At 38.6% G+C, this 13,328-nt stretch overlaps 1 protein-coding gene across 6 annotated transcripts in view; it reads left to right on the top strand.

The window, feature by feature from the left end:
- EGLN1 (egl-9 family hypoxia inducible factor 1) overlaps positions 1 to 10,152 on the top strand; it is a 36,060-nt gene extending 25,908 nt beyond the window's left edge. The window contains exons 2-6 of one of the 6 annotated variants that reach the window (XR_008237862.1): positions 1,636 to 1,755; positions 4,064 to 4,200; positions 5,642 to 5,709; positions 7,386 to 7,809; positions 9,436 to 10,152. Coding sequence is in view for 3 of the 6 variants with exons in the window: in XM_052805217.1 (XP_052661177.1) it covers positions 1,636 to 1,755; positions 4,064 to 4,200; positions 5,642 to 5,709; positions 7,386 to 7,450 (390 nt within the window). In the remaining 3 variants the exon portion in view is untranslated. Of the gene's footprint in view, positions 1 to 1,635; positions 1,756 to 4,063; positions 4,201 to 5,609; positions 5,710 to 7,385 lie in introns of all 6 variants that reach the window. The other 5 variants (XR_008237863.1, XR_008237864.1, XM_052805217.1 and 2 more) reach the window with 5 other exon arrangements.
- Positions 10,153 to 13,328: the final 3,176 nt, after the last annotated feature.

Raw genomic sequence — 13,328 nt, forward strand, 5'->3', positions numbered from 1 at the left:
CTGATTTCTGCTTAGAAGGAGCTACCAAAAAATTGCTTCTTCCCTAAGTAGGGGTATATGTGGAAATAAAGATTTTAAAATGTTTGCTACTATGGTGAAATCCATTCTGCTTACATGTGATATACAAATATTTAACTGATTGAACCGCAAGTCCTTTAAACTATTTCTCAGCTGGCTTGAAGCACAGTTTCTTGCAAGTAATGCAAACTGTGGAAAGCTTTATTTGTTAACATTGGGGGGGGGGGAGTTAAAATTATCAGCAAAAAGCAAAAAATGCACTCAAACAGTTGATTTGAAACACTTTTAATCTGATGGGTTACATTTTCACAGTTAACACTGTGAAAATTGGGATTATTGGGTAATTGGGAAAACTGTTTTTGATATTTTATGTAAGAGAGGTGAAAGAGTTTGCAATCCAGAGGTCTGACTTTAAATTCTAACTTAACCAGGCTAAATCTAGACAGGAGTGGTTGCATTTAAAAGTTTTTAGGTTTTGGTTTTTTTTTTTTTTTTAGGCAGCAGACATTCATTGAGGTTAGTAGTGTATTGGACTGTTGGTAGAAACTTACTTTTTTGCTTTTCTTTTAAATTCATGGTACAACTTTTTGCAGATAGGATATTGTCACTGCAGACACCTGAGTACTGTGGTGGCAGTGGATGACTTGGCCTGGAAAACTTTCTTCTGATCTCTTTCAAAAACCTGAAATGATTACTACTTCCGCAAATGCATGGAGATACAGGGATGTGCTGTACAACAAACCGGCCATGTGAACCGATAGCTAATCAAGCTAATCAGGCTGTCCGTTAGCAAGGTGGCCAGTTTGTTTCATGCGCACATCTGCGTGTCTGAAGACTCAGAAATCAAACCACCTTCGAGGGGTCTTCCAAGTCAGCTGCGCTAAGTGCAGCATGGGAAGTTAAATACGTGGCTGTCCTGGGAATCGTTTGATGTCAGAAGGTTATTGCAGATTACTGTTCGGTGTCTGTTTTCAGTTTCTCACTTCTTGACTAAAGAGGATGTTTTTGTTGTACATGTAGGCTTCTTTCGACAAAGGTTCAAAGACCTCTTATGTACAAGACAGAATACAAGCCCACGAATGCACTTGGAGTGATTGAGTAAGATGGGCTAATGGTCTTGTCTAAAAAGTCTCCTAAAAGTAAAGTTTGATGCTACTTTTTGAGGAGGAATTCTTTGCATTGGAAACACAGAAGAAAAAAAAAAAAAGACAAAAAGATAGCTGTCTGTGAACTTGAGTCTGGAAAATGAGTATTCTTATCACAAGGAGAAGCACATGCTACTTAATTATACACAAGACATTTTTCCTCTCTTGTAGTTCATTCAAGGGAGGGAAGTCTGAAGGATTAGTCACAACTTGGGAGCAGCCCCACCTTCCATACCTTAATTAACAGTGTTCCTCTCAATGTGTTTCATGCCTTTGTTGTAGACAACTCTGTTCAAAACCAGTTTTTAACTAGAAAGAAAACACAGATAAACAAATTCTTTTCCCATCATTTCTAACTTAATTTTTCTGTTGCTTATGTATGAATTACTTAGGAATTAATACAGATGAAATGTAGACTTTTCCCCACACATACAGATAAAATTAATTATTGTGTTTGATTCTTTGACTCTAGGCTATGGTGGCTTGTTATCCAGGCAATGGAACGGGATACGTGCGCCATGTTGATAATCCAAATGGAGATGGAAGATGCGTTACATGTATATATTATCTTAATAAAGACTGGGATGCTAAGGTATGCAATAATTTCTTTCTTATAACTTTTTTTTTTTACATACGTCTGCTAATGCACCTTTGTTACAGGTCTTTGTTCATGTCCTTTATTTCTGTGCCTTACTTGTGTTCTTACATTATGTTAACTGTAGGTATCCTTTGCCCCCCTGATTCTGCTGTTAGTGAGAGCAGGTAGAGATGAGGTGTTTATTTTCAAGGTTTTGAATGATGCCAGCAGGATCTCCTTGACAGACTGAAGGGACATTGCATGTTTTTCATGAATGTTTCTTAATTATACATATAAGTATCTGCTAGTATCCAAGTTTCATAAATATCTAATTATGCAACTTACTGTACATTACTTGTACGGTAACCCCCCCCCCCCACACACAAAGAGTAAATAAAGAACATTTGAAAGATAATGGCTTTTAGTTTATTTCTCCTTATATTCCCATTGAGACTTGAGTTTACTGTTTGTGCAACTAGATTACTTAATTGAGTATGCTTATAAAAAGAAAGATGCTGTAGCTTGGAAGCAGTTTCAAATAAGCCAAGTGTGATGGTTATTGCTACATCAGTATAGTTCAAAGCAGCACAAGTCTTTGTACCGTTGCAGATACAGAGTATAGAATAGATAAGGGTTTAGAACACAGTTCAAGTGGTCTAAGAATTTACTACGAGTGACTTGAAACTCTTCATAGATGTAGTGACTATGATAAAATAACTTTTTAATACAGATTTTCCTAGCAACTCAGTGGAATTAGGTAGATTTGAAGAAAGGATGTAGCTAACTGGCTGTATTGAAAGCATGAGAGAGTAATGCAGAGATAGCTTTGTTTATTCCTTGATGGCTATGCAGTTAACTATGGAGAAGTTTATTCTCATTGTATATGGGAAAAAAAAAAAAGATAAAATTACTGATACTTCTGTCGTACTTAGGAAGTAGCATGTGGAAGAGCACGTAAGCAGTAAGTTTCTGTGAATTGGGTGCACCAGATATGGATAACACAGGTTGCAGCTGAGAGGGGGGTTTTTTTGTGTTTTTTTCCTTTCTCCTCCTTTCTTCTCCTGAGTGCTGTACATTTCTTATAAGAACATACAATGAGACTGATAACATACTTGCATAAAACTGGTAGATCGGAAAGCTGAGTCAGAAATGGAGGCGCTTGAAACTTTCTCTTTCTGACTTGCTCTTTGAAATGTCAAATTTAATCCTTCAATTAGAAAATAAATTACTAGCCTTTTTTTGCCATGATAGCATCTTTGCATATAAGTGCACTGGTTGGACTGAACATCTTAAAATGCAGCTTTGGGGCATTTTTAGTTGATTTACAGTTTCTCTCCTGGAAGAAAATGAATACATACCAGAGTGTAGAAGTCAAGCAAATTGCATATTCACAATAACTCTGAAAAATTTACTAGCTGGATATTTAATTTATGAACAAAGGTATTTCATTTCCTGCAGAATCTATTTTAAATTACAAATTAATATATTATCAAGAACATTCATTAGCAAAGAAAGAAGCTCAAACTTTCTTTAGGAGAACAAATTAATCTAAATTGTCACTTCTTGTTCACTGATTTAGATCACAGTTATGAAACAGTCATTTATATCAATTTACCTTGTTAGTACTTGCACTGTTATGACTTAACCATGAAGGCCTGTAGTGGCTATCTGTAGTTAGATTTCATCCATACCATCAGTAGGAAAAGTTAATGTGACTTAAAAATAATTAACCCCACCTACTTGTGCTGTTTTCTAGGCATGCATAGGTAGGTCCAACTGTTTTTTGAAGCCTGGAGGAGATCTAAATTCACCAGGGGTGATAAAGATTCAAGCTTTAGTTTGAAGTTTCCTAGTCTTTCCCCGTCTTAATTACAGAAATGTAACATAAACTTGTGCTGCTGTTAAATGAAACAGTCTCTTTAATGGGAAAGGGTGAAACTTGCATGTGAAATACGGTGTTTCTCTCATCTGTATTGGCATATTTTTAGCCACCTGTGTAATATCAGTCAGTTGTGTCCATTTTTTGCGAGTAGGTAATGCAGCTAATAAACAACCAGTCTAAACCCACAGCTTTTTACTTAAACTTGAACAGAGGTTTAATATTTGCAAGCCTTCTGAAATTACTCAGTGAAAAATGTGCAAAACATTTTATTAAATGAAAGATATCAACCGAAAAGCCATAGATTCATAATTTCTGTAGCATCTGATAAAAGCTTTTATTTCAGTTCCAAGTGTCTGAAATATTTTCAAATGTGATATTTGGTAATTCTAAATACAATGAGGCATTGTTTTCAAGCACTGGTTTTAAATATTTAATTTGCAGGTAAGTGGAGGCATCCTTCGGATATTTCCAGAAGGTAAAGCCCAATTCGCTGATATTGAACCCAAATTCGATAGACTGCTATTCTTCTGGTCTGATCGCCGCAACCCTCATGAAGTACAGCCAGCATTTGCTACAAGGTAGGACTAATGGACTCTGTGTATTGCATGATGCCTCTCTCTTATCAAGAAATGAGCAAATCCTAATGAGAAATGAGTGACACTATGAATTATGACCTGATCCCAGGTCTTTTCATGTACAGTTCCAGTTGCACTATGATGAGAACTGGTTTTTTTCTACTGATTGATTAGTCTTCTGCTGTGCTGCTGAGTTTGTATCGATGTCTGATCTCTTATTTTGGAGAAAACATCCTCTTGGGTGGGTAGGAGGGAGGACTGGAAACACCAGAAGTTTCTGAGCATGTACTTGGCAGAACTGGGTAGGAGCATGCAGAGCCATAAGCAGACCCCACCTTGGCCAAGGGGTGTTGTCTTCATTGTTTCTCCGTAATGGCTTTATGGCTTCTCCCTTCCCTTTGTCCTTAGCACCTTACTATGTTATTGGAAGATTAAGTACTCAGTTTTATGTCCCATCTTGTTGTGAGGGAGTCATTAGAAAATAGTCATTTTCAAACTAAGCCACAACATTCTAGTTTGGGGAATTGGGAGAGGGCTGTGGGGCAGAAACAACCATTGATACACAAATCTTTTCTTTCTTTGGAGTATTAGAGTTGCTGCTCCCAGTCTGAGTCACAGGGGGAACTTTATCTCCTTTGTCCCTCAGTGTAGGACAGTGGATGATGCTAAAGGTACCTGCATTCAATGCCCCCACATCTTGAGTGGCGTTTCCAGATAATGTTAATAGGTGAATCATTGGAGTCGTTGATCCAGGCTTCCTGTTGCCCATGTTGAAACACTTTGGATGGCCAGAGCGCTGAACATTGACTGGAGCTGCGAGATAACACCAGTACCTTTGCAAGAAGTAACTTGAATTGCCATCGGCGTGTCCTCTTGCAGCCTTTCAGGAGGCTGTACTGCTCTGCCCTCCCCCTTTGTGCTCCGAGCAGAGTCAGAGGGTGAAATGCCATTTACTAAAGCTCCTTAAAGTCTTTTCTCAATAGCTGGCATTTCATATTTAAATCCTCTGTGGGCAGTGGAAAACCAGAGGAGCTGTGTAAGAAGGGGTAGTTAATTATCCCTTACGGCGAATGTCCAAAAAAAGAGGTTCTTGCAGTGTGACTCAGTGCTGGACTTGACCGAGTAAAGTAAAAGATGAGGTCACAGGGCAAGGTGATACGGACGGAGACTATATTACAGGTTCTGGGTGAGACCCGTAATAGCAACTCATCAGGAAAAAGAAGGGTAAACTTACAGCATCAGTGTCGCCCTTTCAATGACCGTTCAAACGATACCTACTGATAGAAAAAAAAAAAAACCAAACCTGCTTGCTTTGTGTTTTATGAAATCTTTCTTCTGTCAGACTGCAGAGGTATCATCTCATTTAGGCTGTGTTTTATCTCAAGTGCTTCACTGGTTTTTTTTCTTCATAGTTCAGGAGTTCTTTTTCCATCCGTTTCCCTAGGTACGCAATAACAGTCTGGTATTTTGATGCAGATGAAAGAGCACGAGCTAAAGTAAAATATCTAACAGGTAATCTTGTTAATATCTTCTGTGTTCTTTTTTGCTGGAAGACTAGCTAGGTCGTGCAGCCCCATCTCCTTGGCCCACCCTGTACACAAAAAGGGGGAGAAAAACAGCGTAACTTGGAGTCAGGTTTTACAGGGAAAGGTGACCCAGTGGTTGAGCTGCTAGACAGTGACTTGGGAAATCCAGGTCAGTGCCTTGTCCTGCTCACGCTTCCTCTGAGACCTGAGGCTGCGCAGTATTTTTATATGGGGGATACAGCTTCTCCCTCGTCTTGCCTCCCTAATAGCTGTGGAGGATAAATACACCAGAGACTGTGAGGCACTGCAGAACTGAGAGCCCTGGAAATAGTTTTGATCGAGTATAGTGATTCAGCAGGTGAATGCAACTTAACTTGACTAGAATCTGTATTGGAAAAACAAAAGCCTAAAATTAAAATCTGGAATCAAAGAACGGAGTTACTTCCTCTATTTCCAATTCCACATATCTAGCATCTGTTTTCCTTTTCTGGCTTCTCCCTCAAGAGGAAGTTGATCTAATTTTCCTGTTCAAATTAGCATTATAAGGAGAAATGGCCTAGGACTTCTGTCATGTTTGTAATTGCCATCATGATTTTGTGTTTGTTACAGTAGTTTGAAAAATAAACCAAAATCAGGTGTACCGCAAGGGCACGCATGCACATGGCCAGTTTCTCCGTGGTTTTGTCAAGAGCTCTGAAACCAATGATGTCGAAGACATGTGCCAGTCACTTCCGAATGCGATTTCCATTCCTTGCTGTTAGGCGACTGGAGCAGGAAGCCCGTCTGTCTGTCCATAAGCTGGGCTTCGTGTCCAGATCGGAGCTGTTGGGGTTATTTCCATGCAGCTTCAGCTGCTGCTGTTTCAGAGAGAGTGCAGGGAAGCGGTTTGGGTGGGCTTGTGTCTGCAGGGGAGGTGTCTGTCTGTCCCGTCCGTCCCCCCTCCCTTTCCAGGATCCCCCTAAACTGCAGGCACTTAAGGAGGGAAGGCTGGGTTGGAGGGCATATTTAAATCTCAGTATTGGTTTGCCCTGTAATTGATTTATACGATCATATTGTTGAGATTTCCATTTTCGTTTGCAGTTAAAATTGCATTCTTTGCTCTGTATCTGCAGCAAGAATTGTGCAAGATGCTTTTTATTTTCTACTGACAATAAAATAAAAAAGTAGATATAATATAAATTATACATGTATAATTTATATTATATTTATATATAAATATAATATACTATATAACTTATAGATATACAACTATTCATTTTTGGCTTAGCATCAGTCTAACCAAAGCCACGCAGAATATGTGTGAATTTTTCTTGAATATGGGATACTGTGTCTGTTAATGTTTTGACAGTCAAACTTTTATTCGGGGGTATCTGAAGTTATCTAGGTCAATTTTTAGAAAAAAGGACAGAAGAGGTGTGGGTTGGTTGGTGGTTTGGTTTTGTTGATTTTTTTAGCAGCAAGTCAAATGGAATGTTGCATTTTAAAAATCCCTCAGAGTTTCTTTACGAAGGTAAATACCCAGAAACTCTGGATATTCTGATGTACTAGACAGTCTTCGAAGTACTCTCTTAAAACTAATCTGGAAATTGATGTAGCAATTCTGTAGACTGTACTTTGATAAATGTTGAAAATAATACCAATTTCCTTTTCATATTTCTGCAGGTGAAAAAGGTGTGAGGGTTGAACTTAATAAACCTTCTGACTCAGTTGGGAAAGACGTTTTATAAGCCTTTGATTTAGCAACTCCCCTTGCTATTCTCCCTGATAAATCTTGATGCTATCTATTAACTTTTGAATGTGAATAACAAGATAAAGGAAAATCAACAACAAACCAACATTTTAATAAAGAAGCAAACAGTGTTTCAATGTTGCATCAAATAGAAGGTTCTTTGACTGCTGAAGCATTGTACTATGTGATTGTGACTCCAGGCCTGTGACTGCTTATGTGAAGAAGATAAGCAATCAGTAAGAAACAGCATATGCATCTGGACATAAATAAGTGCCCTACATAGAATTTGTCCATCCTTATATTTTGCCAGACCTGTCATCCAGCTGAATCCAATTCATCTCTCCCTTTTTTTATATGGTAAAAGTTTGAATTTTGGGTAATTTTTGTATGACCAGGTACAGTTTATCAAAATTGAGTCTTAAAAAAAAAAAAAAAGAAAAACTGAAAAAAAAAAAAAAGAAAAAAATTACAGTATTCTCCAAAATAACATGGATCTATTTTTGTAAAACTGTTCATACTGTTCTCCTCTGCCATGAAAGACCTAATTTAATGTAAGGGTTGCCAGTAACTGATAATCACTTTAATTTTCTTTACACCTTAAGTCAGAAAAGGAGCACTTTAATTACCAGCTAAAAACCTGATTGTTTTATATCATATCTCACACTAATCTTAACTTTTAAAGATTGCTGCTGTATTGTTTTTTTGACTATGTCCTCTTGAACCTTATTAACAGAAGCAAATCAGTATCTCGCTATTAGTAACATTCAGTTTGTGGTTTTATATGTTGAATCCACAGAGGGGAAGTTTCTGTCTCTTCTTTGTTTTTTTGGTTTGGTTTTTTTTGTTTTGGGCGTTTTTTGTTTTGTTTTGTGGGTTTTTTTTTAAGTGACTGGCACTAAGTGAACTTGACACTATCGGTTGCTGTCATTGGCTTTGGGGACCTGGTAAATACCATCAAGTTACAAGAATATAAAAGGGCTTTCCTAGGCTATTAGAGGTACCCAGAACCTCCTTACGTACTTGACAGAAAATGTTGAGCTTTCTCCCTTTTCTAAAGAATACTTGCCACCGCCCTTTCCTTTGTATATAAGTTAATAGAATATCTAAAATTCACTATTTTTTTTTTATTTCCTTTTCGAATGTTGGTGTCCCATGCAGTCTGTAAGTTGACACCTTGATCTATTATATAGTATCAAGGAGACAGTCAGCACACTGAAGCTGAAGTGCATCACTGTAGGCTCCTTGTGCAATACATCTTTAGGTTTTCGCTGTGCTGAAGGATTTCAAAAGGCACTGCCCTTTGATCAGTACTGAGGAATATATTTAGTAAGAAAACATTTACTTTCTTTTACATTGTTTTCATTTTATCAAGGAGAGGGGACATCACAGAATAGAAGTGAGATGTGCAGAAACTTTGATACTCTTGTTTTTAAGAAATTAATGTTTTGGACGCTGATTTTTTTTTTTTTTCCCCTCCTCTTCTTTCTTTTTTTTCGTGAGCTTTAAAAGCTTGAGAAAACAAAAGCAAACCTATGAAAGACAGCATTCATATTTATAGGAGTTTGGGGGTTGATCAACTTATCCACTGCAGTTTTCTATCTGTCCCTTATTTCCTTACTTAGCCAAAACAATGTGAGTGTACAGAAATATTTCTGTATATATTACAACTTGTGACAATTTTAGCATCTGTATAGTTTGTATTCAATTAGAGACCTTTTCTATGGAAAGCTCAGTAATTTTTTATTAAAAAGATTACTATTGTTCATGTAAAACATGAAAAAGCTAATTGTTTAGTAACAAACTGACAGAAGGGGGGAAAAAAATCAGTATTCGTATATCATTTAGGAGAACCAACAGAAATCCCAGGGGTTTTTTTACTTTGCTTTTCCTTTTTTTGTTTTTTTTTGTTTGTTTTTTGGGTTTTTTTTTTTAGTAAGTTCTTGCCCTTTACAGTTCTCTTCCTCTTTCCTCTTTTCTTCCCAGAAAAACAGACAGGATACCTTTACTGTAAGTGCCTCTGCCAACCTGGCCAAGGAGTGCAAATCTTCATTACTGTCTGGTCTGCAGTGCATTTAGGCTACTAATGAAACAAGCAAAAAAAGCCACCTCTTCTACTTCATCTTCTTTAGTGCTACTTTATCGGAGGTTTGGTTGGTTTTGTTTTAGAAATGTAAGCATAAGCCTTTAAACTCATTTCACTCCCTCTGTAATTCAAACTTCTGCAGTTACATGGCGTATCAAATTCTAATCACACTGTAGGTTTGTGCTTGCCAGACAGGTTTAAAAAGTGCTTAATTTTTCACTCCATGTAAGTCATTACAATAGGGTCAACCAATCAGGTCAGCCATTTCTTTCGTGTCCTTTAGAAACTGTTCATTTCATGTCGGTTGAACATTCAGTCTTGAGCATCACCAAGCAGGTCCTTGTTTTAAAACTATTTTTTAAACTGTCTTATGATCTGTATGTGTCTAGTCCTGGTTAAAGATAAAGCTTCATAATGTTATTTTTATTCATGATGTTAGCTGGCTGTGAAATATGAGACCTTTATCTATAGCAGGCGAAGAAATTCAGGATTCATTTACAGGTTGCCTATAAAGTTGTGTAATTTGAAAAGCAGTGTTCATTATGAAAGAGCTCTCAAGTTGCTTGTAAAGCTAATCTAATTAAAAAAAGATGATGTATAAAGGTTCTTGAAAACTATGTGGTTATTTGTAATCTTTGTAACTTTTAAAACTACTCCGTAGCAACTAATTTATAAATGCCCCCTGATAAAGGGGACATGTGGATTTTTGGTGGGTTTGTGGGGGGTGTTTTGTTTTGTTTTGTTGTGGGTTTTTTGTTTTTAAATCAGAGCTATTTCTGCTCTGGAGAAGGATCTGGGGTTTGGGGGTTTTTTTTAGACTGCCTGCAGTTACCTGGGTGTGGTGATCATTTTCCTGATTATTTTCTCCCTCAAAAACAGCACCAAGTTTAGGCTGGCTAGAGAGTGATGAAGGACATAGAGGCAGCTCTAGTTTATTCACCACTTTGTTGACAGGTACGTGGGGTGCAAAATGAAAGTCCTCTTCAAACAGGATTTGTAAGGTTTAATGGGAGCTCTTCAGTTGTACGTGGCTCCCAATGAATTATAAGCCCTTTGAAGACGGCAGAAGAATGGGTAGAGTCTACAGATGCCAACCCGTACTGAGGTGCCACACAATTTCCCTAAGCTTTTTGATGAGCTTCATAATGACTGTAATCAAGGAAACATCTGGCTGGCTGCACTTCTGCTGTTTTTCTAACTCTTGTGAAGCCCCCCTGCGTGTGCTTGTCTCTCTTGTGATGGTTCAGGAAGAGTTACCTGGATCTCCGGATGAGTCTGCCAGCCTTAGTGCACCTTTCGTGGCACTTGGGTACCTGTTGTGCCCAGTTCTGCTCTAAGGTGATGGTTCTTGCCAGTGTGTTAGGCTGAAACCTAAGTGCAGCAGCACTGAGCCGATCCCAAAGTGCTTTCAGGCTTTTTCCGTGCTTCAGTGCTGTATAACTTCTTACATGTTCTCTTGAAATAGCCTCTTCCCCATCTTTGTTTTACATTGAACAAGGAAGAATCCTTTCTAGCACTTGAAACCATCCTGAGTAGACCTGATTTTTTTTTTTTTTTAATTATCGCATTGTTGAGCACAATATGCAGGGGGATCATTTTGCCTAGTGAAGTCAAACACTGCACCAGGGAAAGAGAGAGTCTCTCTTGGGGGTTTCTCAAAAGAAGGACACTTGCAAACCTGAGAGGAAGCAGCTGACAGCCTGTATCTTCCGTAAAACATCTGGCTGTGCTGACCACTTTAAGGTCAGGAGTGGGAAGATCACATCTCTAAGTCATACTGATAAGTATAATCAGGCTGGAAAGTACCATTTTTGTGCTTGCTGAATGCTTTGAAGAAGAGGGGAGAGTGCTAAGTGACAATAGCAAGCTCAAAGTCTCCAAACCCCACAAGTCCAGCATGTGTACCTTGCCAGCCGGTGTGCAGATACACAGCTGCATGCACTTGCAGAATATAGTGGGAATTTAGTAGTACTGAGCAGCAAAGACTTTGAAGAAATTCATGGGACTTACTGGATTTGGATCTCATCTGCTTTCTTTGGGGTGGGGGTGGGGGGGTATGGATCTGCAGAAACTTGGGTCTCCCATCGTCAGCTTTCATATAAAATACTCCCTTAGATTTTTTTTGTGGATGTTAAGTAAAGCTTGAATGTAAGTAATTACTTCAAATGCGTTGAAGTCTGTTTGTGCGTTACACTGCTGCAGGAGCTGTGTTCACCCTGGAGCATCTGCTGAATCTGAGTTGCCTGACCCTGGCTGGTGGGGGTGGGTGGCTGCTGACAGAAGCAGGTTCAAGGTCCTCTGTCCTACCAGACAAAACCAGTTCCAGAGAATTTGCTCTGTTGACTTTTGCTACCACCTACTCAGTTCCATCAAGTGTTTCCCCATAGCTTTGAAGTTGAGTGAATATACAGCACATTTATCCCTTTCCTGAAATAATTAAAAAAAAAAAAAAAAAAAAAAAAAAGCTCATGGCTCCCAAATGGACAAGCCAGGTACTAAGAGTTGGCTATTAAAGTGGAAGGGGCAGATGAGATGCAAATCACCAACCCACTGGGGATAGACTCAAGGCCTCAGCAGGACAGAGAGGAAGGAATGAGTTGAACAGGAATGGTAAAGTAGGATGGGAAGAGACGGATGCATGAGACCAAGATAAAACAATATGGAATATGGAACATGCCAAGTAAAAAATATGCTATAGGTGTTTGCTTTGGGGAGGAACGAAGTGGGAAGAGAAAGAATACACAATACGTTTGCCTCAGGAAAGACAGTTGTTGATGCATCCCATCCATCCTTTCTTTTCACAGATGTGTGCTGCAAAATAGCTTATTTTTATCTCTGCAGATGAGAGGTGCGTAACTTTTGGCTTGAACCAGGAGTTGGTTTCCTTGTCTTGTCTTCCAGCTGTAAGTTGTTGGGCTTTGTGAATTTTTTTTCCCCTCTTATTAAACGTGCAGCTCAGGATTGACTTTCTATTGGTAATAGTTTATGGGTACTTCTGGAGAATTTACTATAACCACCTTGTATATAATACGGTGATAAATGCTGGAAAAGGTGACCAGCTCATTTAGCCTATAAGCCCAGTACCAGCGTCTTCATGTGGCTAAAAGTTTGCAGGACATGCCTCACACCTGAGTGAGGGGGGATGTAAAACACACAGATGGACTGACAACTTGCAGGTATCACACACAGGTGCCTCACTGCTTCAGGGCAGTGTCTAAACTGGAAAACCATGATTTCTTTCAAATGCAGTTGGAGGTGGGAAGTAAAATGTCATCTCTGAATATTCACCATGTGGATCCAGTGCTGCTTGTGGGACTGTGTGTGTGTCAGTGAGGTTTGCTGGGGTGGAACCAGTTCTTCTGGGCTCATTTCAAGGGCTGTTAGGGTTCAATTTTATTTTTGCTTTTAAATAAAAGATGAATCCACAATAACTAAAATGGAGAGATTTGACTCCTACTCACAAACAGAAAGCCTAATACCTGAATATTGTATTGAGTTGTGAGCTGGTATTTCACTACCTAAAGAAAGCAAGCGTCAAACAAAAAGCCAAGCGAAAAAAGACCAGAACTATCTTGAGGCAGGTCACTTGGGTTGTAAATGTGTCTTGCTTACATTACTGTATGTAAGCAAGCTTTGTAAAGCTATTAATAAAGATTACATTATAGCAGAGGACATGGTGGTAGCTCTAAGAAACATAAGGAGACTAGAATTTTGGAGCTTGATTAATTGCCGTTGCAATCCTGAGAAGTTTTTCCATACAGTGAAGACAGGACTGAATGTGTCAAAAAGCCCC

This window comes from Harpia harpyja, chromosome 13 (assembly GCF_026419915.1).
Source record: "Harpia harpyja isolate bHarHar1 chromosome 13, bHarHar1 primary haplotype, whole genome shotgun sequence".
NCBI classification, from domain to species: domain Eukaryota; kingdom Metazoa; phylum Chordata; class Aves; order Accipitriformes; family Accipitridae; genus Harpia; species Harpia harpyja.